The 27305-nt window shown below is 41.3% G+C and overlaps 3 protein-coding genes across 3 annotated transcripts; 1 reads left to right on the top strand and 2 right to left on the bottom strand.

Moving 5' to 3' along the window:
- The first annotated feature begins 14398 nt into the window (after positions 1-14398).
- marcksl1b (MARCKS-like 1b) lies at positions 14399-16870 on the top strand. Its single transcript, XM_037264826.1, has 2 exons — positions 14399-14705; positions 15441-16870. Exons 1-2 carry the CDS (start codon positions 14619-14621, stop codon positions 15999-16001), a joined length of 648 nt encoding a protein of 215 aa, XP_037120721.1. The 5' UTR covers positions 14399-14618; the 3' UTR covers positions 16002-16870.
- Positions 16871-17548: 678 nt separating this feature from the next.
- On the bottom strand, positions 17549-21284 carry LOC119130836 (sodium-dependent neutral amino acid transporter B(0)AT1-like). The gene is made up of 12 exons (XM_037264793.1): positions 21019-21284; positions 20482-20622; positions 20276-20413; positions 19975-20156; positions 19790-19900; positions 19606-19718; positions 19408-19536; positions 18906-19062; positions 18631-18835; positions 18398-18557; positions 18167-18329; positions 17549-18084 (listed from the first exon to the last, which is right to left on the bottom strand). Exons 1-12 carry the CDS (start codon positions 21215-21217, stop codon positions 17938-17940), a joined length of 1845 nt encoding a protein of 614 aa, XP_037120688.1. The 5' UTR covers positions 21218-21284; the 3' UTR covers positions 17549-17937.
- A 309-nt stretch (positions 21285-21593) lies between these two features.
- LOC119130835 (sodium-dependent neutral amino acid transporter B(0)AT1-like) lies at positions 21594-25386 on the bottom strand. Its single transcript, XM_037264791.1, has 12 exons — positions 25001-25386; positions 24791-24931; positions 24394-24531; positions 24154-24335; positions 23966-24076; positions 23370-23482; positions 23170-23298; positions 22905-23061; positions 22638-22842; positions 22393-22552; positions 22142-22304; positions 21594-22075 (listed from the first exon to the last, which is right to left on the bottom strand). The coding sequence occupies exons 1-12, from the start codon at positions 25197-25199 to the stop codon at positions 21866-21868; spliced, it is 1908 nt and encodes a 635-aa protein (XP_037120686.1). The 5' UTR covers positions 25200-25386; the 3' UTR covers positions 21594-21865.
- Positions 25387-27305: the final 1919 nt, after the last annotated feature.

Here is a 27305-nt window from a genome sequence, read left to right as displayed (position 1 = left end):
TGAAGCTCTAAACATAAAGACTGGCGTTAAAGTTCCTGGAAATGTGGAAATATTCCCCGAAGTGGTTTGCCTTGGCGGACAATGTGAGCTACTGTACATTTGAATTTGCAGCTCTGATCTCATGAGGTCATCTGTCAACGCCATTGATGGATTATTATTACTGCCACATGTTGATAAATAACTCATATTATTCCCTCAATACAGTCTAATTTTTTTTTTTTTTAAATGGATCAGAACCAAAAGCAAAAAAAATGTGGTTCAGCATTAAGATTTAAGAATGAAAGTTGTTTTTTTAGGACATGGCCCATGCAGATAAATTAGCCTAAATAGCAACATTCAAGAAAACTACTGGAAATCTTAAGCTTGTTTATCCCGCCTTTGGCAAAGTTACAGGTGCCCAATTCTTTCTGTGTGCAATGATCCTCACATTTTTCCAGAAACAAAATGACCTTTTTGTGTGCATCAACTGGAATGTGAAAAATCTATATAACAAAAGTGCATATGTATGTATAGTCAGGGGAGTATGAGCAACATGTCTGACAAATCATGTTAAAATTCTTAAACCTTGCCAAATCGAACCCTTGTGCTCTTCTTTAAGGTAATTTAATCAAGTCGGTCTGCTTCATAGGTGGAATTCTTTCTCCTCTAGCCATAAAAAAAAACATCTCATGTCTTATTTAACAATATTTTTTCCCCCCCATCAAGTCTTGTTTCCATTTTTGATATGTTTTTCTACAAAACATTCATAGGTTAGATTTAACCCCTTATTTTTATTTTTTTTTACAAAAGTTGCTGTAGGATCAACTTTTTGAGGAAAAAACAAATAAAAAAATAAACTAAAAATGGTGATAATAAACAACATGACAAATGTTTCTCCGGGCAAGCATCCTCTACATTGTGAAGACAAAGCGAGCCGTGTGCACGGTGAACAAAACAACCAACACACAGGGAGAATGAATCTTTTTTTTTTTTGGATCCTGAAGTCTAGGCAGCAACATTTTCCGTGAAGAATGAAGAAGCCTTAAGCGCTCGAAGGCAGTAAATTAAAATCCTCCTGTTACACCCACAGGAATTTTGGGGATACTGAGGTTGCTTTTTGAGTTAGATAGCATCACATAATTGGATTGCTCTGTCTTTTTTTGTTTGCTTACTTAATGTCCATGTAGGGCGGGGGGATTTATCATTTTCAAATGTTTCATCAAAAAATCCTTTTGGATGGGGTGTGAATAAAAATCTGGATTGATTGACTTTTTTTGTTTTCCACAGGAATCTTCCACACAAAAAGCCGCATGCATAAACGCTGAATAAATCAAAAGAGGAAGACCCGACTGAATGTACACCAAAGCCCAGGAGAGGTTTCATCCTCGGCATACGTGAGCGCCATTTGAAATGCTGCATCCACACACACGCACACACACACGCACTACATCCGCCTGCATACGTGAGCGCCATGCCGAATTCATGACGGTTGTCATGGTGCCCACATAGCAACTGGGTGTACATGTAGCGGCTGCTGCCTCCGAGATGATGCAGAGTGGGGGGGGGTCGAGGTGCAAGAGAGGTCGGAAAATAATAGAGAGAAATACAAACAGGCATTTTTTTAATTCAGCTATTTGGCTTAATTAAAGGTAAACATGAGCTCCATGGATTGCTATAGCTACACACTTCTTCAAAATTCCAACCTCCCCCCTTGGGTTGGTCTTGTGAGTGCCTGCCTGCAGAATACTTCATTGCTAATAGATGCGCCAAGTCGTTATTTTGGGAGCCGAATCAAAACGACCGCAGCTTCACGCATCACCTGGCAAAGATAGAGGAAGGGAGAAAAAAAAAAAAAAAAAAAAAGCAAGAGTACAAACAGAGAAGTACACAAAAGATGCCGAGCTGGCTACCCGCGGCTCTACTTCATACTACGCAATCATGAAGAGGCACACAACTCGAGAGGGGGTGGGGGGGGGACATGTGAAGTCGCTCTCTCACAGAGCTCTTATGCATGAATATTTCAGTTTGCTTGAAAACGCAATAGCCGCCACCCCCCCTCCTAAAACTAAACCCAAGCCCGGGTAGCAGTGAAGAAACGCTCTATAAATGATAAAGGGAGAGTAGCAACCAATGGGGGGTGGGAAAGAGGAAGGGGGGGGTGCAAATAGAGAGTGGAGATACAGTGTCTGACAGCCTGGAAACTCATCAGGCAGAATAAAAGTGGAGGGTGGGAAGAGAAAGAGAGTCATCAGGGTTGAGTGACAGCTCGGTTGCAGTAAAAAAAAAAAAAGACGATTCATATTCTGCTGCCTCATCTTGCATTTAAAAAGAATTCTCAAATGATTTGGGTTTATTTTTGGCGCCTTCCCAAGTGAGCAAACATGTGGCAACCATTCCACTGTGATTGAGTGGTTAAGGTACAAACGCGAAGCTTGGAGACAAATTTCATTTTATCGTTTGGGATTATTTACTCGCACCTTGCTACCTCACCACAAAGCAAATGTTCTAGCAGCTTTTGGAGAAGAGCAAGCGTGCCAGGGGCCCACACATGTAGGAGTCGATGATGCAAGCTCGTGAAACATGTGGTTGCGTGCGATAAACGGTTACAAAAAAAAAAAAAAAAAAAAAAAGCAGACTGACTCTTTAGCATCCGCAGCTGTGCCGACAATGAAATGACACAAATGGTGGAGTGCCGGACTCCACTCTATGTCGTCACTATGAATTATTCACTTGACAAGGTCAAAGTTCAAACAGACCAGAGTGGCATCCAATGAACCCTCTGAACTCTAATGGTTGAACAATTTGGATTTCAACCAATCAAACAGAATGGGAAAAAAAACGGTGTGTGACTTTTTTTTCTGTCGTGATTGCGTAACTTCCCAACACATGCACGCCCAAACGTGATGGGGAGAACTTTACACCTTCCACACTGCTGCATCTCTCGCTCCATTTACACTCATCGGGAGATAATGACATCATTAGCACACATTAGCATGTCCCTGTTATCTTCCGTTCGTGGCCCCAGAGTGCAGATGTGTGTCTCTATGTGAGATGCCAACGGGAGCCCGGGTGTGAATGGAAACATTTTCAATCGCCGTCTGTCAGCGAGGTTAGCGAACAAGTTTACACGTTTGTCGCAGACGCTACGCAGCCTCCAGTACTTGCTAACAACACTCATTATAGGGGATGTTTCGTATACATGTGGGGCCTGCACATTATTGAGGATGAGTGGAAACTTACCGTATTTTCCGGACTACAAGGCGCACCGGACTGTAAGGCGCACCTTCAATGAATGGCTCATTTTAAAACTTTGTCCTTATATAAGGCGCACCATTAATGCATCATGTCAGATTTTTAATCGAAATCAAATCATTCTCCATTTTATCTTTTTTATTTCAACTTCAGACACAACAAATGACTTTATAATCACAAAATAATGATCCATAGTCTTTTTGATTCATGATTCATAGTCTTCAGCAGGCCACTTATGATTGATTTCATGACACAATGCTTCGGAACAGTTTAAATTTAGGAATTTGGTCCATATATAAGGCGCACCGGACTATAAGGCGCACTGTCGGCTTTTGAGAAAATGTTAGGTTTTTGGGTGCGCCTTATAGTCCGGAAAATAGTGTTTGTGTGCTAAATTTTATTTGTGTTCCTTTAAATATGTTTTAATATTATTGAAGTACTCCAAATCTACCAAAAATTATGTCGTGCACTCACGTTTGTTTTTTTATTAGACACAGTGTAAGCACAATTAAGACATATCTGCCATCTAGTGGTGATTGGTGATACTGCAACTAAAAATTATGCATATTCAGTTTGGATAATTACGGATTTTTGTGTCCTATTTTTTATTCATTTTTACAATTTTCACTTTTTCCTTTCATAGTTTGCTCCATTTTTATCGATCAAGATGCCACTCACCAATGACCCATCCCCGGACTATAGCAATCATATTTTCTGACCAAAAATCTGATGTGATCCTCTTATTTTGATCTTTTTGGCCACGCCTAGTTGGACAACATTGCACGGAAGCACCCCAAGCCATTTCGTCACCGTTGTAATTTTCACTTCAAGTGTGAGCGCTAACCAGGCTGACTGTGACTGTCTGCTCCGATGAAAGCTGTTTGCATTCACACCCCTCTAACGCTCTCTTCATGACCCCTTGACCGTTCCTCAAAAACCTCTGGCCGGGGCCCTCTTGGGGCGCGTCCCATCTTCGCAGCAGTGTGTGTCCGAGTTAAAGCCGCTTCTCGCTGCGTGACCTCGCCGTGCCTGCCTTAATCCTAATCAAGCATGTCTAGACCTCTTATTACCAGCCCATAATCGGGGGGTAGAGCAAGGATGGGGCTGGGGGCCAAAAGGGAGTGTTGGATGGATATTACCAGTAGACGGGAGGATGCGAGGGAAAAAGTGGCCCGGAAAGTGACCCAGACACGAAATGCACCTGTTTACTCGCTCAGCAGTAGTCGAGTGATGAGGGTGGGGGAACAGATGTAGACACTGGATTAGACTGAGAATTCGGATCTTGGTGAAGTTGCCGTCTCTCGGGTGGGACATTTCCTTTCCTGCACAAAATAGGCTTGTCAAAGATTTGGAAATTTAAACCAGGCTAGAGATGTTAAGTCTGGGTGTCTTATAAGATGAATTTCTGATTATATGACAGACTGTTCATGTCTATTCCAACAACACCTAGATTGGAATGTTTTTCAGATGAAACATAATGATCAAATGGGAGTAGATCAAAATTCCTAATATTATGAAAATATTTTCAAGCTGCATGATAAAAAGGCCACATAAGATAAAAAAAAGTACCGTATTTTCCAGACTATAAGGTGCACTGGACTATAAGGCGCACCTTCAACGAATGGCCCATTTTAAAACTTTGTCCTTATATGAGGCGCACCGGACTATAAGGCGCACCATTAATGCATCATGTCAGATTTTTAATCCAAATCAAATCATTCTCCATTTTATCTTTTTTATTTCAACTTCAGATGCGACATATTACTTTATAATCACAAAATAATGATCCATAGTCTTTTTGATTCATGATTCATAGTCTTCAGCGGGCCACTTATGATTGATTTCATGACACAATGCTTCGGGCCAGTTTAAATTTGGAAAAAAAGTTGGAATTTGGTCCATATATAAGGCGCACCGGACTCTAAGGCGCACTGTCGGCTTTTGAGAAAATGTTTAGGTTTTTAGGTGCGCTTGAGAGTCCGGAAAATACCGTAATAAAGCTCATCCAAATTGAGCAACCGGGTTGTTCCAGTTCTGCTACAGTTACAGTTTTTTGTAAAATAAATAAATAAATGGGGACTGATAAAGACTATAATTAAAAGAGTGGAAGGCAAATCAGGTTAGCGGTGCCTCCGGTTGCAGATCAATTAAGCTTGAAGCAATTGAGATGAGCATCCACCTGCAGACACACAATTGTGGACGCCATTGCGTCGTTTTCAGTAAAGGCGCAAGCTGACTCGAAGCCCGTCTCGTGAAACGTTCATGCTCGCTCTCGTCACAATCGCGCTGGCTCCATTCCAAGCAACACTCCCACGTGCACTTTGCCTCAACTGTTTTCCCACTCTTACATTTTAGTTGCTGCTCTTTTCAACACACTCTGGTTTCTCACTTTTTGTAGTTATTTATCTTCTACCTCTAATTAGACCGAGCGGGTAATCCCGATGAAATGTCACGTATAGTTTTCATGCTGGAGCGAGAACGTTATTGGCTTAGCTGCTACATATGTTCCACGTAAACATGTGTTTTATAACCATGTGGAATTAAACCGTGGTGTTAACCAATATGGATTCAATATTTCAACTCCACGTTTTTATGACCAAAAGAGAAATACGGCGTTTACTCCTTCCCTCGTGTTAATTCTGATATATTTTCCCTTCCTGCGGGCCTCAAGCGACACTACCCTGCCAAATAAAGTCCTTGTGATTCCAGGAATGTTTATCACTGTCTGTATTGTGTAGCAGCTGTGTGATAATGCTAATAAGCATCCAGACCGCTCGAGGTGTTTACCTTACAGCCCCCCCCGCCCCTTAAAAACAAAAAACATTAACATTCCCTTCATTGTTGAAGAGGGAGACGCCGAGCTGCATCTCAATTGGTTTTCCATTGAGACAGTCGGGCGGTCAATTAGTTTATCAGATTCTAATACCGTCATTGATGTGGCTACTTTGGAAAGGCTGGGAGCATTCGCAAGTACGGATAACTGCAGGCACAGGCGCAGGGTACAGATAAACAAGAACTATTGATTGAGTATAATTTAAAGCTGCGGGTTTTATAATGACATTACGGGACAGGAGCTAGTGTGAGCGCGTGTGTGTGTGTTTGTGTTAGTGAATGATGACTCATTATCTAGCCGTGCCAGGGGAATTTTGCGCTGATTGGGCGGTGATATAGAAAAGGGGCAAGAGATAGCGTCTGTGTGTTTGTATTTTAAATGAGGCGGCGGTAGACTCAATGGCCTCGTGTATGCGCTTCCACGAGTTGTAAGAAGAGAAAGGTTCTGTGAGCTGATGAAGAGGAGGAGAGGAGATGCAAAGGATGATTGCGTGGCCGTGCATTGAATTCCAATCATTCCTGAATTTGACGGAAGATTTCGGAAATGGTAATCAGCCCTCTGTTGATCACATGAAGCATATAAGCGGCGATTTGGTTTTAGATTTTTGGGGTGTGTGTGAAAATGACAAGCATTTGTAGTCGGGATCATTTGAATATAAAAGCAAGGACATTCCGGTGAAGTTTTTTCATGGATGTTCAAAAATTAGAAGTTTCTGTTTCCTTGCCCTGACTAAACTGACCAAACTTGCGGAACATCACGGATAATCTTGCAAAAACTAAAAAGCAGAAGTGAAAATTATTGCAACAAAAAGAAAAATAAATACTCACTACAGAGATGCATGTCATCATATGGAAGCAACAGAATCAAACTTGAACTGAGGGAAAGGAGGGAACTAAATACAAACCAACAGATGAGACAATAAGGCACACCTGGACAAGCCACGAGTAGCTGGATCGAGTTGGTGAATGAGCGTGTTGAAACAGAAAAACGTGAAATAATGTGGAATAAAATAAATAGAATCCAAACAAAGTAAAAAAAAGTTTGATAAAATAAAATAAAATAAAGCAACCTTGAGGAATCTCCCAATGCCTTTAGTATATATTCAACTATTTGACCTGAATATCATTCAACAAATATTGAATTTTATTTCCGGCACTCATTCAAGAAACTTATTTGGATCCCAGATTTGCTGGCGTTGAAATGTTTTCCCAATACGCTGACACTATCTTCAACTGCTACCAGCAGATGTTCACCGCCGATATTCGGCATCATTAATCGTGTCAATCCCAACACAGTCCGATTAGAATGAATCCGTTTTTTTTGTCCTGGGCAGGTTGGAAACTACTCTGCAGCTCTCAGCAGCATTTAGATAATAGCACGGCAATGTCCGCTTTTAACAGTAGTAATAAAACACCTTTATAGATGCTTGGGAGGAAAGCAATTACAATATTGCAGCGTGCACAGTTCAGGTATAAAACGTCATATATTCACCATGTGGAACAATACATGAGAATAAACCGATGAGCCTGCTCGGTTTTATTTGGCAACCTGGGCTGGACGTGGCATGGCTGCTTTTTGAGAGCTCGCTTTCTTATTATTCTCCCTTCCCTTGTTAACTGGGTAGATTAATCGATCATTAGGGAGCATGTATATATAGAGATGACATGCGTGCGAATCACGACTGGCCCAAAGCCAGATTCCGGAATTACGACGTCGAATGGAGCGCCAACATTTGTCTGCCACTGGAGCCGCCATTTGCATGGAATTAGGTCAACACACACAACAGCCCTCCTTTTTTTTTTGCTTTTCTCCGCCTTTGCTCACTCCCGACACATCTCGCTGTCTGCCTATCAATCCTTTTTACAGTAATTTATATAATAACACCCCCCCTAGCGCTACCCTCGCTTCCCACCCTCTAAAAGGGACGACAAAAAATAAAACGGCCACCACGGAATCATTTTGGGATTCTGCCACTGTGTTTGAACGACGCGGTGGAATAATTCCGCTCGGTGCATTTTAGATGTAGTCTGGAGCCAAATGGATTTTATTTTTCAAAGCCGTGCGGCCATCTTGCCATCGCCACATCCTGCTCTCTTTTCAGTCTCATCCTTGGGCACACACAGGCTCGCCCCCCCCCCCCCCTCTTGCTCCATGTGCCAGCCCAGAGGGTGTGCTGGGAGGACACAACCAATGTTTGCGTGTTTATCGCTGACGATGCCAACGCTAACCCCGCTACGCTCGCTTTCCAGGCTGGGCATATTTCAGCAAAGGGCCACTTGCTGCCCTTTCTCTTCTCGTCACCTCAACGCAACATGCAGAATGCACGCGATACAAAATGGCCGCAAAGCAAGCGATGCAAATTCAACGGGGTTCCTCGAAAAGCACCTGCCCGCGGCTTGTGCGATTCTGATTCGGGTTAGGTTGAGCATGATATGGTTGGATGACTGGCTTTTTGCATATTCAATCGCGGAATGGCTCTAAAGCTAAATAAGGTGAAGAGCAGTTTTTGCGAATGAGCTCTCGGTTGCTTTACCTGAATAAATAAAGGTTAAATTAAATTGAACTCTGCCAAGCGTGAAGGCAAAATGTATTGTTTTAATTGACGTTTGTTTGTTGCTTAGGAGGATTACACAAAAACTAATTAACAGATTCCCATGAATATTTGTCAAAGTGGGAAACATGCCAAAGAAGCACTAATTACATTTTGGTGCAACAAAAAAACTAAAAAAACAAAATTACAATGTCTGTGTTTCATTTTTAACTTTAGTTAAAATGGCCGAGGTGTGTTTGCTCCGGTGAGTTCCGTATAATTTATCAAATGTCATATTTTATGATACATTAGGACACATGTGTCAAACTCAAGGCCTGGGGGCCAGATACGGCCCACCGCATCATTTTATGTGGCCCGCGGACAAATTGTGCATCAAATTCATGTCATTACTAAAATTGCAAATTGTCTTCACTTTCAAAAATCATCTTTTTCAAATATTTGAACAGTTTTTACTAGTCTAATTTGAAAACAAGTTTTATTTTGTAGCTTATACTGTTTATAATATGAGGCGTTCGTACATTTATTCGGGTTGACATAATGGCCCTCTGAAGGAAACTATGACTACGATGCGGCCCGCGACAAAAATGAGTTTGACACCCCTGCATTAGGATCATTTCTAGCAAGTTCTCCTAATATGACCTATAAAAGCGTGTTCAAAAAGGTTAACGAACTTTTACCAACTTGCTCCAATCTTACTCAATCGTGCTTTTCCCAAAATAAATTTCCCAGATTCGCAGGCTGTGTCGACAAAAAAGTAATAGTGAAAGCAGTTTTAAGCTTCCTATACAGACGCTACATGGCTTCCTCTTTTGTGACCGCTCAGTGATTACCCCAAATGGCACGAACCATTTCCGTGCTTAAATCATCATCGGCGGCCGACGAGAAACACAATGGTGAATGTGTAAAGTCCCGACAATAAGCGGATATAAAAAGGCCTTTTGCTTGTTAGGGGCGCAAAGGGACTTCTAAGTCCAGTTAAAAGGCCTTATTAATTTGCGTGTATCAGTCTGTGTCTGTTTCATGAGGCCAAGCGGAGCCACTGGCGACGCAGCTGCAAAGTAGTGGGTCAGTGTGCCATCAAGCCATTCATCAGCGTTTCTCCCCTCTGACTCACGCCCGTCCATTTATGCATCATACACTATATTTTGTCAAGTGGGCACTGCCGAGTGTTACTCACCAATGCTGAATGAGCCGGGACTTACAAAAGGTAGTAAACTCAGGGTGATTGCAAACTACCTGAGCAAAAAGTGTTTTTCATTGAGAATCCTGGATTTGGATTTTGGAAAGGACGCTTTTGAAACTGAGTCTTTTGATTGGATGGAAATAGGCGTAGTTATGACATCCAGTAATTCACTAAGCTTCTTTCCTGAACAGCATTTAATTATGAAGGATTTGCTAATAAACATGGCAAGTCGCTTAAGATACATAATACGTTAGGAATTAGCATTTTTAGCTATGAGCGGAAAACACTAAAAAAAAAAATATTTTTTCTTAGCGCAAGTCAAAAAAAATGAGCAGCTTTGGGTGACACGCTTACAGTTAATAATAATGTTAAGGTGATAGAAATAATTGAATACACATTTATTCTGTTTCACTTTCTATTTCTCGTAATTCCCCATCCCCTGTTGTCCTTTGACATTTTCGAAAGTGAAGGGGAGATGAGGAGGAGGAAGAAGAGGAAAGGGGAGGGGAGGGAGTGAATGTGTTGTTCAGCACTGCTGAATGTGCTCACATGTATGAAAGGAGAAGCATTTATTTTAGGACTCTTGCGTGGGTGTACACAGATTCGAAACACACACACACCAATGCACATGCTCAGCAATGAGCCCTGACCTACCTTTTTATCAATCTTGTTTTGAAAGCAACTACCAAATGCTTTTCCTTTCTAGCTCCAAGACCTTTCCATCTAACTAAATTCCCTTACACACATTACTGAGCACATTGCACACAAAAATTTAGGTCACATCAAGAAAAAAAAAAAAAAAAAAAAGCACCTGAAGCTCGACAGGCAAGAGAAAGAAAGAAGATATTTTAAAAAAAGCTCTGAGCGACACGTCACACAATGAGCGTCTGCGTTGTTGTGTCATAGCGTGTCAGCGTTGCCACAACGTTATTATCCTGTAGAAGCCGTTGTCATGGCAATAAGGTCAAAGGCATGCTCATAAGTCAAAAGGGATTTATACTGGACTGACACCATTTCCAGCACTGCGTGTGCCTGGGGTGTGTGTGGGTGGGGGGGAGATGTACACGTGTGTTTACAGTAGCCATGGATTGTAATTAGTCTAGTCGTTTCTTAGATCACTGATTCCCAAACCTATTTTTACTCTCTTTTAATGTAGGATATTTATTTCCTATTTACTGACAACAAAAAATTATATTATATTATATTATATCATATCATATCATATCATATCATATCTTATTATATTATATTATATTATATTATATTATATTATATTATATTATATTATATTATATATTTCTTCTTATTTACGCTCGTTATCATATGTCAACATTCTGGCAATGTATTGTAAAGTTGAGTAATTTCCTGGAGAGGAACCACAAAATGTTATCGAGTTCTTAAAAGGTCAAATTCAGGAAATTTTTGCATTTCGCTGTAAAAGTACACAATGGCATATAAGTACCCACCCCGCCTCCCTGTAATAAAGAAAGAGGAAGTGGACAGATAACGAAATTGGAAAATACCACAATTGGCTTTTATAATGCAACATTGGTGACTGTTCAAAAATCAGTCAATGGAAAGTCCCAAATATTTCCTCTTATCAGTAAACCCTGAAAGTGAAATGAAACGTGAGCAACACAAAACAGTTGCTCCCTCGCTTGCAATTAAAATAATTTTCCAAACCTAGCACCTTTCTGCTTCCTGCTTGACTTGTTTACCGCAAACTCCCCAACCCCTTGACCCCAGATCGCCGGGGCAGATCAGAGCTCCATAGTCGTGATTATTTTTCCTGCTTGTGTCCAGCACGGACATCTGTCAGGTCCACCACGAGGCCATATGGGATCTATGACCACAGCAAGGCTGCTTTTGATTAGAATTGTGTTTATAATCCGAGCCAGGCTCTGTTTTCCCCCCACAAAAATAATTAACTTCATCCCCTAAACATGACATTCCTGCTTTGTTTTGGGTGTCCACAAACATTGAGGTCTTTCATGGCACCCTTTTTATTTCATACCCATAATCCTTTGTCTCCTCCGTCGCTTTTCCTCTTGGCTTCCCTTTTGTCAACCCCCGCCCACCCCGATGCTCATCCATAGCGAGATGAGACGCAGAACAATGGGCCCCTTTGGGAGACCGGGTTCACCCGTAGTATGCGATCCAGACGTCCGCGAATATACACACAAAGCCTCATTGACGGCAAGGAGACGGCTGGTAAGAACCTCAAATGGATGACATAGTCCTGATATGGAAATAAATGACGGGGTCCAGGTGAAGATGGGTCTGGCATTCCTGGACCAAAACTAAAAGCATTCCTGGTCGGGGCAGTGTTGCAAGACAAGCCTCAGGCGGAAAAGCTTCAGCGAGTGATCAAAGCAAAGTGTGTAGGGAGGGGTCAAAGGGCAGAGACAATTTGCGGGATAACCCGAGGTGGAACATGGTGTCAACAAGAAATGGAGAAAGTAACAAGAGTGATGAGCTCAATTGGATGTCAGACTCAAATTGAGTCATTCAAGGAAGAAGTGGACACTTGAAATTGGAAAACTAATCTGACATTGTATGTGGTTCGTTTAAGCTGCACTTGATAAATTGATTTTGACCTCCTCCACAGATGTTCTTTTTTTTTTTGCTGATGGGGCTGTCAAAAATAAACTTCCTGTCATTTTTGCACCACTTCCTTTTTGTTAATCGAAGCATACCAACACATACAGTAAGTGTGACTTTTGTGGTTAAGCAATCTTTTGACATCAGCATCAAAACCGCTTTCTTATTCCTCTCATCTTTTCCATGTAAGGTCTTCTCGACTATATCGTAGCCATCACCCGAGCTCCATATTTCTCTTCTCTGCATTCCTACCCTCGGTCGTACTCTATGAACTCTGTCACAGCTGATGCCCTCCCGGCTTTGTATGTGTGTGTGCGTTATGTGTGATCCATGGGTGAAGAATTGCCCCCCCCCCCTCGAGTGGTCGTCCCATGACAATGCTTCCCTTATATGCACATAACACACCGACGCACATGTTACAAACATCATCACCGCCTCCTCCTCGTCATCACCGCCACGAAGCGCCTCTTTTTTTTTGTTGTTGTTTTTTTTCTCAAGAAAGTAGAAGAAAGAAACGCTTGATCTTTCTCCATCTGTAAATGTTAAGCGTGATGTTACCTCGAGCGGGCTGAAGAAGCCCATTCACAGAAAAAAGACGGTTGGAGGAGACACGAGCGCCTGCGTGCCAGGCATTCCACAGCACACAGTGGGTACATTATTATGACATTTACAAGGCCAAGTAGATAGATACAGCGTGATATGTGTGTGAGAAAAGGTCGTCACCTCGCTGTGACTGCAAAATAAGAAAGTAGCCCCCGGTGGTCCATAACATATTTGCATGCGTTCCGATATTCCCAAGTTTTACAAAATCAATTTCCCTGATTGGTGGCTGCAAAGATCAGTTCGTCACATCGGACACTGAGACTCTTTTCTTCCCGTAATTGAGATTTGTAGCTTTAACAGCTGTTGCGAGAAATGCACATGGGAGAAAATGATCAGGTGGAATGTGCATGATCATCCCAATGACGGATTTTTTTTTTTTTTGTAGCTTCTGGTATGTTGTTGACCAACGGAAGTGAACAACAAATCTAGTCATGCAACCATGAGGACTCAACGTGATATACCATTCGTCTAAATGCTGATCTTGTTCTTTAACTCAACAAATATATGACAACATTGAACAATAGAGACAATAGATGAACTCTCCATTCACCATTGTGTGATAGTGCCATGGCTCTTTTTGTTGTATGGATGCATTTACTGCGATGCAAGCAACAGAAATCCTGAAAAACATCAAATTCCTTCTCCAGTTATCAATTCTGTGTAGAATATTCTATCGATAGCCACAGAATTAAGAAGAAATGTTGTGACTTGTGTGTAACTGTGTGTTAAATAAACACTGGGCAAACATTTGCTAAGAGTAAAAACAAAAGTTGCTCAACACAAACGAAAGAATCCCTTATTTTAGGACTAGTCAGAGTGAAAGTGAAAAAGATGGCATCTGTGTGTGTGTGCGAGTGCGAGCATGTGTGTGTAATGAAATTCGAAAAGTCCTTACTGACTCATCAAAATCCCGTCCTTGAGTCATTTAAAGGTTACATGTTTTTGCCTAAAGGTCAAAACATGTAGAGTTTACCGTAGTAGCCCTGACACATTTCTATTCAGAGGTTGGAAGTAATAAAGTACAAACAATTTTACTGTAATGAAGTAAAAATGGAACATTGAAGTCAGATGAGATATTTTTTAAGATAATGATCTTATATCTTTTATCTTATAGCGTAAATCTTACAAGTGATATTAGATTAATGGCAAATGTGTTATGTACAAACGTAAAAAAAACATAAGGAAGGCTTTTATACTGTTTTATTTCTCATTTAATGAATATAAAACAGTAGAAAAACGAGTTGAACCGTTTCAATTCACTGCTGGGGGTCCTCTGCTGTGATTGGTCAAAGCTTGCTAGACTTTCCCCCAGACAGGACGCTGATTGGTTGAAACCGGCACAACGCCCGCCCACCGGGTGTCGCCCCAAACCTGTTGTATGTTGAAGCGTTGCGTTCAAGCGCTGATGAGTTTAGAGGCGCTCTCTCCCCCGGAGTGACTAGTACCAGAGACGGACTTGGAATCATTCAAAAAAAAATACAATAATTCCCAAATATACACTTTTCGTTGCTTCACCGCTGGATACGCGACTCGACCTGGGGTTGGATTAACTTCGGGCCAGTCTTTTTTAGTTTTTCTTTTTCATTTGCTTTGGGAAGAGGCAGACAAAGAAGACAATGGGATCTCAGTCATCCAAGGGAGAGGTGGCCGTGGAGGCGAACGCCGCCGCCGCTGATGCTGCGGCTGTCAAAACCAACGGCCAGGTAATTCAAACATTTTTTTGCAAATGAGAAGTCGCGCAAAAGTTTGCATAGACGCGCAACAATACAAATGCGTTGTCGAAATTGATTCCCTATGAATGGGAGATTTTTTTTTTTCCTCCCAGGGGGGAGTCAGGTGGGGCTTTCAGCATCCTCGCTCATGTAAAAGGAATTTGAAGATGGAGTAGTCATAAATGCATTTGGAGGAGGTTTATTCTAAAAAAGAGAAAGAGGGGGAGGGGGCGTCTTGAGCGCACGTCGCCAGTCCTTGTTTTAAGTCAGCCTGCTATCTCTATTGTATCAAATGCACCTTTGACATTTTGCTCTTAATCGAAAGGTCATTAAGGGGATTTAACTGGTCATTTGAATTTAATGTTTAATTGAGGAAAACTAATATTCAACTAGTTAAAATGATCTTCATTCGTTTTTTTCCCCCCTATATAATCAACAATGAGTAAAAGCTTGTATCTCCAGTCGCGTCTTTGTTGGGGCTGTCTGGTACCCCGAGTCTTCTGCGTGACTTTACTGCCGCGTATCGGCTCACTGTGGAGCTGCAAGGCGTCGCCTCAGCCAGACGACGCAGATTGATGAACACGACGATGCTCTGTCAAATAAGGAGAAATTGTGATTTGAATCGACTGGAATAGGACCAAATATGACCCTGGGGTCATTTTTTTTGTTTATTGATTTAATTTTCACAAATAAATTATGAATTATTTTATTTATTTATTTTTGCAGGAGAACGGACACGTGAAGACTAATGGTGATGTCTCCACCAAGCCCGACGGGGATGCCGCCGCCACTAATGGCTCGGCCGAGGCGGCTAAGGAACCCGAAGCCAGCGCCGAAGGCGACGCCATCGAGCCCGCACCCGCCGCCGACGGCGAGGCGGCCAAACCCGAAGGGGAGGCCGCAGCCGCTGCAGCCGGCGACGCCGCAACCAAGGAGACCCCTAAGAAGAAGAAGAAGAAATTCTCCCTGAAGAAATCCTTCAACTTCAAGCTGAACCTGAAGAAGGGCAAGAAGAACGAGAACGTCAAGGAGGAACCGGCAGCGGCCGCCGCCGCCTCCCCCGAGGAGAAACCCGCTGAGAACGGAGCCACCGCCGCCGCCGCGGAGGAGAAGAAGGAGGAGGTGAAGGAGGAGGCCCAGGCCGAGCCCCCGAAAGCTGAGGAGGGGGCAGCCAAAGAGGACGCCCCCAAGGAGGAGGCCAAGGAGGCAGCTGCTCCAGCCCCTGAGGCCTCGAAACCCACAGAGGAGAGCAGCTCGACCCCCGCCCCCTCTGAAAAGAAGGAGTAATTGTATGTGCAGCTCACAATGAACTGGCTGAACTGTTTTTCAAAGAAAGAGAGAGCGAGAGAGAGAGAGAGCGAGAGAGAGAGAGAGAGAGAGAGAGAAAGAGAGAGAGAGCGAGAGAGAATTTAAGAGTATATATATATTTATATATATATGTGTATATGTATACATATGTATATGGATATATGTATATGTAAATATATACACATGTATGTGAGAGACTCCTTCGACGTGCCACTTTTTCGTCAAGACGACAGACGAGATTCACTAGGTCACTTCCTGCTCGACATCTGGACCTTGACTGACTTTTGAGGTATTTTGGCGCGGCGGCAAGACGACAACACCAAGCGGACGAAAGGTTGATAAAGGACACATCTTTTCCCCCCACTTTGACAAAGAAGACAAGATGCCTCCTTTGTGAAGAAAAGAAGCTCGAAAAAGGAACAACGAGGACAACACCACTTGAAATGACTGTTAAATAGCTACAAAAAAAAAACAAGAAATAAATCCGAAGAGACTCGCCAACTTTTTACATTCCTATATTTTAACCCAAATTTGAAGTATTTTGTGGTGTATTATAGAGAACCATCTTAAAAGAAGCTATGTCTTGTTTGTTTAAAAAAAAAAACTATAGACAAGTTTTGATTTTATTACTATGGAAAAAAAAAAAAAACACTTCAGCTTGCTATGTTCACTGTTGCGGTTTGATATGAAGCAGAGTTGTTTATCTGTCGTGTGTGAGCCTGAATCTGCTTTGTCTCTGTAAATACAATTGGATTGATTTCTGTTCTTTATTTTGCTAATGTTGACAGATGTTACTGGTTTTATTGTAAAGTTGATAATGGTAAATAAATGTTGGTCACCTGCCCGTGGATGTGACTTTTATCTTTCTTTGCACCAGACACAACTTGTTAGGATTTTTTTCCTTTTAGTGTGACCTAAATACTCATTTTAATAGGCCAAAAGCTTTTTTTTTTTTCCTTCAAAATTTGTGACACAAGTGAATCATTAGTATGAGGTGAGAAATTAGCACGCTAATGAAATATTCATAATCTCTGAGATCTTTTTACACATAACTACAAGAGTGGTGCTATGCAGCAAAATCCTTTCACAGACCCGGTCGTAGATCGTATCTATAAAAAATCTACACACCCTTGTTCAAACGCGAGATATTTGCGGAAAAAAATCAGACCAAGATAAATTATTTTTAAACGCAATTGAGAAAAAATATTTTCCAAGAATGGGTCCAAATCTAAAAAATTGAGATGTAGTTGCACAAGTGTGCACCCCTCCAAACTGGTTATGTAGCCGTGTTCAGAATGAACAACACACCTCTCTCAATTGACGTGATTAATTAACCCCAACAGATTTTTAACTGTTCTGCTTTTTTTAAAGTCTTCCAAAGCATCAATTAAAGTACAGAGATTCGTTTATTTCTTTTACATTTTGCAGGAAAATCATCACAACTCAATCTAGATCAGGCTTTCAACAATAGCAGTTACATAATACACGCATTCTTCACGTGGCCCCGGAGAGTTATCGTGAGGATATTCTATTTTGTAACATTTATATTTTGTTTGCACATCATAAAAACCTTGGCTACATTTCCCTGACAGTCCTGATAAGGGCTGTACTGATTTCAAAAACGGAAACATGGTGCCACGAGCATCAGGTCCCCCCCTGGGGACCACATGGATTCATATAATTAATTAATAATGATTACATAATTACAAGGAATTTCAAAAGTGTGTCTTAAACTGCTAGAATTTTGTATTAATCGGTTATCAAGAAGTAGCTCTCAGTTTCATACAGGTTAGTGACCCCTGGATTACACTGCCACCCGGTGGCTATTGTTATGTAATCCAAGAAACATGATCTCTTTCTAAAATCATTTTAACATTATATATTTTTAAAAAATGTAAAATGAGCTTTATCTTATTCAATTTACTCGTCGCCTGCAGCACACAAAGATATACCTACACAATGCATACAGAGGCACGATTAGACTCGGAACCCCCGCCAAGAGAAAAACCATTCCATTGATCCAAGACGGATATGCTTTGGATGACAAAGACGGAAACGCTTCCTGTTGAGGCATAAAACATAATTATTAGATTATTCATCACAAGGAAAATGTTGAATCTGAGTCGATTACGTGAAATGCTTACAGAAGCAGGATCCCAGACTAAATAGGTGAGTTTTTCATGGGCTTGGATTATCAAGTAGAAAATTAAAATGGCCAGGACAATGAGAGGACTGATGAACCTCCACATAATCTGCCAGAAGATGTTTGGTTTGCGTCCAGTCATGAATTCTATGTCCTCGTTGAACCTGAAATATTTGGATAGTTCTCACGGAGTTTCAGAAAGTGGCCCAAACTTATAATTATTATGGTTTACCTGTCAATGCCGTATATGTAAACGACAGAAATCATTTCAAAGAATCCAATCGTCAGAAGCGGAATGGATCCGGCAAATTTGTCAAAAAGTCCAAGCCAATAATTGCCGGAATTCAAAGCGAAGAGGAGGGTGATGACGAAAGACACGAGGCACGTTATTCCTGAAACGCAAAAAAAAGCAATTAAACTCAAAATGAAAATAAACAGTTGGGTATTTTATCCAGTGGCCCATACCAGTCAGGGCTTCATGGGGCCACTTTTTGGGGAAAACCCCCAAGTCTCTCAAGGGGACCACCACTCCCTCAATGTTGCCAAAGAGGGTAGAAAGCCCCAAGCAGATGAGCATAATGAAGAAGAGAACAGACCAAACTGGTGAAGCTGGCATCTTGGTGATGGCCTCTGTGAAAACAATAAATGCCAGACCTGTTCCCTCCACTCCCTGGATACATTTTCCACATTAGTCACATGACACAACATGTCATAAACAACAACTAATATGACAAATTTACCCCACTGAGGAATTTTTGCAAGTCACAGGTTTTAAGGTTCAGTCCGAGAACAACCTCGGGAGAGGAGCTGTTGAGATTTTCTAAGGCCAAGTCGAAAGTGCTTGGAGTGATGCTGTCCTCAGGAAGATCGAATCCGTTTATTAATGACAGGATGTTGCTAGGGAAGAAAAGAAATGAGAAGCTCGGAATTTTTGAAACTCAGACATCATCAATTTGGGTTGGGGGGGGACAAAAATGGCCATTGCCACCATTTGAGCTAGAACCGCCTCTGGCATAGTAAACAACAATTAATCCAAATTGTAATTGTGCAACACGGCTAACTTGAAATCACAATTACTGTAATTTTCGGACTATAAGCCGCACCAGACTATAAGCCGCACCATTTAAAACTCGTGATTCCGGGTTCAAAATTTGCGAAAAAAGCCGCGGCTTATAGTCCGAAATTTACGGTAGCTGTTAAATAAATAATAAGAAAGAAATTTATAAAGGGAAGCGTACTCACTCACTACAACACAGGTCATATTTCTCCGTGGCCCTGAAGCCAATGATGGCATACGTAACAGTAGCAGCAAACACGGAAGTAAAGCCGGTGACAACCGACAGGATGACAGCATCTTGCACGCAGTTGTTACTTGAAAAAAAAAAAAAACATCAGCATCATCTACATAAGACATGTGGAAATGATGAATAAGAGCCTCACTGAACGGGATTGTAGCTGGAGAATGAGATAAGCCCGCCCCATGCCAGACCAAAAGCGTAAAAAACCTGAGCCCCCGCGTCCAGCCACGTTGTTGGATTCATCAATTCCTCCACCTGGAACAAATCCATTACTGATATCCATTTCGAAGACATTTTATTAGGTATACTTGATATTTGAAACATACATTTGGGGTGAAGAGAAACTGAATACCGCTAAAGGCGCCTTTCAGGGTTAGTCCTCGGATCAGGAATATGGACAACACAATGTATGGCAGGATGGCCGTGATGTACACAGCCTGTGGTCAAAACAAAAATGGCGCACGTTAAAAACATCTCTTGCATTTTATTCCAGAATCTCATCACAACGAACCTTGCCCGAGCTGCTTATTCCGTTGATGCAGCAAATGCATACAACAGTCCATGCACAGCAAAGGCACACGACGATGGGCCAGTGGAGCTCCCCAGAGTCCGATATGGACGTTGAGCTGTTGAGGGTCACCCGGTAGAAAAAATAGTCCACGGTGGAGCTCTGTTGACATTCGGCTACAAAACCTAAGCAAATCCAGAAACGTTAGTGGTGGGCTTGTGTTGCATTAAGCTAGCAGCCATTATTAAGGAAAATTAATGAATTGTTGTCATGCAAAAAAAAATCTAAATCTCACAGAAGGTACCTGTTGCATTCTCATTGAGAGGACACTGAGTCCAAGGCAGTGGACTTTGGAAGGAATTGAAAAGGTACCACATGATCCAAGCTATCAAACTGTTGTAATACAAAGCAACTAAGAAGGACACCAGCATGGAGGCAATACCTGAAAAAAAACATACAGCATCATAAAAAACTGTATGTTTTTTTTTTTTTTGGTAGGATTCAACGTACCAACACCAGTCAGGTAAGGACTGATGGCCCGCCACACTCCAACGCTTCCTTTCCGAAGACGCTGGCCGATGGCAAATTCCAGCAACAAGAGGGGCATTCCTTCTAATACCAGCAGGAGCAGGTACGGGATCAAAAAGGCTCCTGGAAAATGTCACATTTTGACAAACTTTAAAGATGATGATAAAAAATAATTCACATGTCAAATAATATTTCCTCATTGAAATGAATGGAAATGCAATTAATCCGTTTTCGGACTTCCCAAAAAACAAGATAAACAGTCACATCATCTCTTATGTAATTGTCACTCAATATACCGCCTGAGGATTCTTCAGGGAAACTTCTACTCCGATAATGATTAACAAAAGTTAGCAATTTTACACTTCAGCTGTCACGCATGGGTTATGTATTCAACTTGCCGTTTGACCTCTGGCACAAAGGACACAAAGTGATTTTTAAAAGAAGTGACGAGCCAATTTCGGAGGAAAAATTTGAGATCTTTGTCCCAAATCATCTTGGAAATAATTGTCTCCATCTTACCTCCTCCATGGCTCTGACACAAGTAAGGGAATCGCCACACGTTGCCAAGGCCGATACAAAATCCCACGCAGGTCAGGATGTACTGAGCTTTATTATCCCATTTGGGTCTATTATCAGCTTCTTCTTTCTCTATCCTGTCCAGATCCTCAAGGCTGGAGATCCGCAGATCCAGTCCCGGGTTGGGAAGAGTCAATTTCATGTCGTCCAAAAACTGAAGCGGCGGAGTGGTCTGCAGCCGGCCGATGAAGCGCTTGAGTGAGCGTTTATTACCTCTTGTTCAAAGCACAAATGTCGAAATCGCTTTATTATCTTTTGCCGCTGTAGATTAGCTAATGCACTATGCACTTTTACCCTTATATACCCATAATTGAATTGTCAAATACTACGTTTTACCTTGTTTTTTTTTAAATGCTATAAATCAATTTTGGATTATTTAAAAGGAAAATGCCTTTTATAGAACTAGACGTATAGATTTGACGTTATCTCATTAGAACTATTAATTGGCTCAGTCTGTACATAATGAATAGCAAAGATTTTTTTTTCTAAATTTTGCGAGACACACAAATACCAAATAGTATGATAAAAAAAATGCCACATTTATTGATCCATCACTGTTAAAATAGGTATTATTTACAGATTAATTCAAATAATAACTCCACATTACACAAATAGTACACACAATATTAAATATCACAATAATCCAGCAGCACTATGACAAATTGACTATTAACAACACAAATGTGCGTTGGAAGATTTACATGGCAGTTTCCGCAAAAAAAATAAAATAAACACTCCTATAAAGAGTACTAATAGATTAAAGAAAAATCCCAAACCAAGTAGAACGAGGCTAATACTTCATTTTGTCATTTATGTGAATTTCAGCAGAGATAGTCTTCACATTGTCATCGCTGACATCCGATTGTTTGCAGCATCTCCTCTGCAAACATTTGAAGAGGGCCACGGCTGGGATGACTAAACTGGGAACGCCGGCCAGGATGAAGACAATAATAGAAATCCAGGTCGGGTACTCTCGCTCTTCGAGGGTGGGAAAGTTCTCCTGTGGGGTGAAACGATCCAGGGAAATGTTTAAAAAATAAAAATAAAACATTTCCATGATGCTTACCGATTCTGGATTCCAGGCCAAATAAGTGAGAGACTTTGTGACTTCCGTGACAAAATAAAAGACCAGGATGATGACCATGATGAGCGGGCTGACCACCCTCCATGTCACCTGCCAGAAGATGTTGGGCTTGTGTCCAATCATGAACTCGATATCTTTATTAAATCTGTGCGGCAGATAGGACAAGATCTCACAATGTCATTGAAAGGTATGATAATGATTGTATAAAGCGTTAACTTCCTGGAGGAACATACCTATCTACGCCATAAATGTAGATAACGGCGATCATCTCGCAAAGCCCGATGACCAGAAGAGGAATGGAGCCGGCAAATTTGTCAAAAAGAGCCAACCAGTAATTCCCCGAGCGCTGGGCGAAAATGATGCCAAAGGCAAGAGAAATAGCGCAGAACAAACCTAAAAGACAAAATGTTCTATTCTAAATGATGCATTTGGTGTACCTAATGAAGTGTCCCGCAATCGGATGTAAACAAATAATTACCGCAGAAAACTTCTTTGGGCCATTTTTTGGGTAATAAATTCAGATCCTGCATGGGTACCACAACTCCCTCCACGTTTCCAAACATAGTGGACAGACCGAGGCAGAAGAGCATGATGAAGAACAACACGGCCCAGATTGGCGAAACGGGCATCTTTATGATGGCCTCCGTGAAGACAATAAAGGCCAAACCTGTTCCCTCCACCCCCTGCGGAAAGTTTGGGCAAACGTTAGCACACATGTTGTCATGTCCAGAAACATTCCACATACCTGACTGAGGAAAGACTGCATGTCACATGTTTGGATTTGCAAATCCTTCACAATATCCGGACTGGTTTGGTTGAAGTACATAAGCATGTTGTCGTAGTTGCTCTCCGTGATGTTGTTCTCGCTTAAGTCGAAGGCGTTTGTCAGCTTCAGGATGTTGCTGCAAAAAGAAAACAAACCTTTTGAATTAGCATGGTGGCTTAACAAAATAATAGCAAATTATAATCCGATTTAAGGAATCGAAGAAAACTATTGCATCATCACTCACCCTCCGATGCAGTCGTCGTATTTTTCAGTGGCTCTGAAACCGATGATGGAGTAGATGACGGTGGCGGAATACACCGACGTGCAGCCGTTGATGATGGAAATGAGAACGGCATCCTGCTCGCAGTTGTTGCTATCGTGAAATCAAATATTAATACAATAAAAGTGGAGATGTAGTTTCATTCGACTGTGATGTTTACTCACTGGATAGAATTGTAACTAGAGAAGGAGATGAGGCCTCCAAACGCCAACGAGAAGGAGTAGAACACCTGAGCGCCGGCGTCCAACCACGTTGAAGGATTCATCAACTCATCCACCTTTGATAATAAAATATGACATGAACATTACAAAGCAAAAACGTGCTCATATTTATTACATAAATATCACATGGCAAGATCGTAATCTTTGATAGGATACGCTTCAAACGAAATCCCCCTAAGGTGTCAGAATCATAAAAATGAATAGCTCCATAAATTGTATTTCTTGCCAACGTAATAATCGAAAGAGACATTCGTTTTATGACGATGTTCCTGTGAGGTGTTGATTCCAGCAGCCATTGTGCAATTATAGTATAATATATTTTTTGCTATTTGCAGACATAATCCAAAAAACTTTCCACTGTGCTCAAGCGTGCAGTACCCACATGCTCCATCGGAGGGCACTGTTTTTCCTTTCAAATACGCGTATGATAATTATCCCTGACTATCTACTGAAAAATGTATTTGTATGAATCAATTTGTCTCATTACAGGGGTAAGAAACAAATTAGAAATATTACGATAAATTGTCGTCAATGCTTACGTCCGGTGTGAAGAGGAACTTAATTCCCTCAAAGGAACCTTTCAGAGTGAGTCCTCTAATTAGGAAGATAGTCAGAACCACGTACGGCAGAGTAGACGTGATGTACACAGCCTGGATAACGAAATTCACGCAGGTCAACGAAACACATCATCGAACGCAAATGCTTCAGATTGTGAGGACGCTCGGACCTTTCCGCTGGTTTCGATTCCGCGGATGCAGCAGACATAGAGCACGGTCCAAGCGGCCACCAGGGACAGCACGATCCACCACTGCAGACCTCCAGATTCATCAATGGACTCTGATGTGTTCAGGGTCTCTCTGTACCAAAAGTAATCCACAGTGCTGCTGCGTGCACACTCGTCCACCAGACCTATATAAATTATTATTATTTCATTTGATGACATTTTTGAACCTCTCAATGGTCATACCTGTGAGATTAGCATTGAGCGGACACTGGCTCCATGGCAAAGGATCCTGGAAGGAGTTGAAGAGGTACCACATGATCCAAGCCATGATGGTGTTGTAATACATGCCCACCAGAAAGGACACCATCAAAGATGATATACCTGCAAGCATTAAAGTTTTCTTTGGAGCTATATTTTGGTGTCTAGGAACTATGTTGACGTGAGTTGAGTGGCTTCTTTTAGACAAAAATTGTGATTTGCTTCCAACTTATTCCAAGGAACTATGTTGAAGTCAGTTGAGAGTTTCATTTAGACAAAAGTAGTGATTCGTCACCATCTTTAAGCATCTTATGAGCAATTATCAACTTTATTTCTTGCAAATAACTATTGTACGGGTAATTCAGTAGTAGTTTTTACCCACCAACTCCAGTCAAGTACGGGTTAATCGACCTCCACACGCCAATGTTGCCTTTCCTCAAACGCTGTCCGATGGCAAACTCAAGGTGCAGCAACGGGATTCCCTCCAGAACCACAAGGAGTAGGAAGGGGATCATGAATGCACCTAGTCACAGGGAAGCAATCAGTTTCAAATTTCAACATAAATTAAAATTCCAGTTTCTTGCAAGCATACCTCCTCCATGGCTTTGGCACAAATAAGGAAACCTCCAGACGTTGCCCAGACCTACACAGAAGCCCACACAGGTGAGCAGGTACTGGGCTTTGTTGTCCCACTTGGGTCTATCCCCCGCCTGATCCATTTCCATCTTCTCCAGTTCCCCATGAGAAGGGATCCGATCATCCAGTCCCGGGTTTGGTAGCTTCAGCTTCATGTTGATTGTGTCACGGTCGAGAGTTCCCTCAGTCGCTACGGCACGTTAATCTCCTCCCTTGTGTGGAGCGTCCTCCCCTCTCGAGTTCTTCAAGCGCCACTGCGTGCTCCCAGTAGGGGGGTTGAGTTATTTACTGTGGCCTGCAGCACCTGAGCTCCAGTTATCAGTAGCTCATTGTCCAAATGTTTATTATGTCATGTCAGCAAAGTCGAGCGGGAAAAGGTGTCGCCTTCTTGACAATGGTTAATGCATCACATGATTGGTCGTCACCCACACTTTGCACTGACGCTAGAAATATGACTCGCATCGTTTTGTGAGGCGAAGGGTCGATGCGATGATAAGATAATATATAAACACAATTTCTCTATAAAGAAAAATAAAACAAATGTGGTTTGCTCTCAAACAATATTCACTTTTGGGAAAAACATGAATTGATTTTTATATTATTTAAATTTAAATATATTTAATTTGATTGTCCTTGCATGCTCATTCACTATCAAACCATGCTTGATTTTTTATCTAATCTAACCATGCTATGACAATTATATTGCTTTATTCATTTAATTTCCTCCAGTGCCAAGGTTCTGTTGTTACTTTTCAGTGCGGAAACATTGTGCGGTTTTATTTGATTTTTTTTTTTCTCTGTGTACAGCAACTTGGATAGATCTAATCAATTTTGTACAATCATTAACCGATGGTAGGGGTAGTTTCTAAATAATGGCCGCCCCTTTCATTAAACGTGCTTTGGCTAATAATGCAGCTCGTGCTTTGTTTTCAATCACGTTTTACAGTCTCGTGCGTGTGTGGGAGTGTTATGTGCAAATATTTTACGTATTGCTTAGTGTAGGAGTGTCAAACTCTTTTTTGTTATTGTCACCCTCTTATATTTATTATATACACACTGAAAATGGAAATTTCAAATCTGAAACTTTATTCCAATATTTATCACTTCAAGCCACACAAATAGCTAGGTTGCGGAAATTGTGTCACGCAAAAACATTAAAAAACTACTACTGTAACGTAAGAGGGTTTTAAGAGGTCTCATAAAAAAAAAAAAAAAATAGGAAAACAATGTCTTGCGCTAAAGGTTAAACATTGACTCGTATTTTCATACACAAATGACATTGTAAAATCAGATGCATCCTGTGTGAAATGATGCAGCTAACATTTAGCCAGGCTACTCAGCTTGGGGAGTTATTTCGAGTAAAAAAGGATGCTTGTAACTTTGCTTCTTAAATTTCGCTTACAATATGTACAGTAAAATGGAAAAAGTCCTTTTCATTCACTTTTTCAATTTTGTTTTAGGTATCATTCAAATATAAATGAGGCCATCAGGATTTGACAGCTTAGTTTTTAGCGACAGGAAAAACTCTATCAAGTGAATCTTTGAAGGTCTTTGCTGTTTATTACCTAAGTGGAGGTAATAAACCCATCCACTAAATAAGTGTTCATCATATAAACAGGACGGTTTGTCGAGGGACTTACACGCACTGATAAGATGACATGTTACGTCTCTTGACATTTTTTACCTCAGTTGAGGTCGACTGGATTCATCGACTGATTTGAACTCGGTCGTCACAAACGACCAGAAAAGTACTTCATACTTGGATATAGGATAAAGATTAATAACGTCATGGTAACCATGGTAACCTAATCGAATGTTCCTTCAAACATTAGCTTACTCAGAGAGCAGGCTAACAATCTTTTGCCCAAATTACCCATCACTCAATCCTCAAGGTCACAAGCAGTTGACAAGTTAGGATCATAAAAAAAATCAGCGGACACACCAAGGTAAACATAAAAAGATAACTTGGTTATTAGGACTTTTTTTTTCTGTAATCAGCTAAAAAAAAAAAAGATAGAGGATGATTGTAATATTGAAAAAGATGGTTTTTATTATGTTTTATTATTATGGATGACAATTATGCTGGTGGAGTCAACACAGGGTTGAGAGTTCATTCCGCCGCCAACACTGTTTTGTGTCTGTTTAGGTGTGCGTGTTGCCGATAGCAGTAAAATCATAAATCAGCTGATATGACACAATTGTCATGTCACGTTGAAGTCTGTTTACTTCACTCTTTTGATTTTGTATGAGGAACCAAACAC

This window comes from Syngnathus acus, chromosome 11, assembly GCF_901709675.1.
Source record: "Syngnathus acus chromosome 11, fSynAcu1.2, whole genome shotgun sequence".
NCBI lineage: Eukaryota > Metazoa > Chordata > Actinopteri > Syngnathiformes > Syngnathidae > Syngnathus > Syngnathus acus.
This window is presented reverse-complemented; position numbering and strand designations above follow the sequence as displayed.

Excerpts from the sequence above, each read along its gene's own strand:
- marcksl1b (XM_037264826.1), top strand. The coding sequence starts at position 14,619 with ATGGGATCTCAGTCATCCAAGGGAGAGGTGGCCGTGGAGGCGAACGCC. Across the intron at positions 14,706-15,440 it reads CTGTCAAAACCAACGGCCAG|GAGAACGGACACGTGAAGAC; the intron begins GTAATTCAAACA and ends TTATTTTTGCAG.
- LOC119130836 (XM_037264793.1), bottom strand. The coding sequence starts at position 21,217 with ATGAAATTGACTCTTCCCAACCCGGGACTGGATCTGCGGATCTCCAGC. Across the intron at positions 19,063-19,407 it reads TATGACCTGTGTTGTAGTGA|CAACATCCTGTCATTAATAA; the intron begins GTGAGTACGCTT and ends TTTCTTCCCTAG. Across the intron at positions 18,836-18,905 it reads TGCAAAAATTCCTCAGTGGG|GGAGTGGAGGGAACAGGTCT; the intron begins GTAAATTTGTCA and ends AAATGTATCCAG.
- LOC119130835 (XM_037264791.1), bottom strand. The coding sequence starts at position 25,199 with ATGAAGCTGAAGCTACCAAACCCGGGACTGGATGATCGGATCCCTTCT. Across the intron at positions 24,532-24,790 it reads CCCGTACTTGACTGGAGTTG|GTATATCATCTTTGATGGTG; the intron begins GTGGGTAAAAAC and ends TAATGCTTGCAG. Across the intron at positions 22,076-22,141 it reads TGGCCTGGAATCCAGAATCG|GAGAACTTTCCCACCCTCGA; the intron begins GTAAGCATCATG and ends TTCACCCCACAG.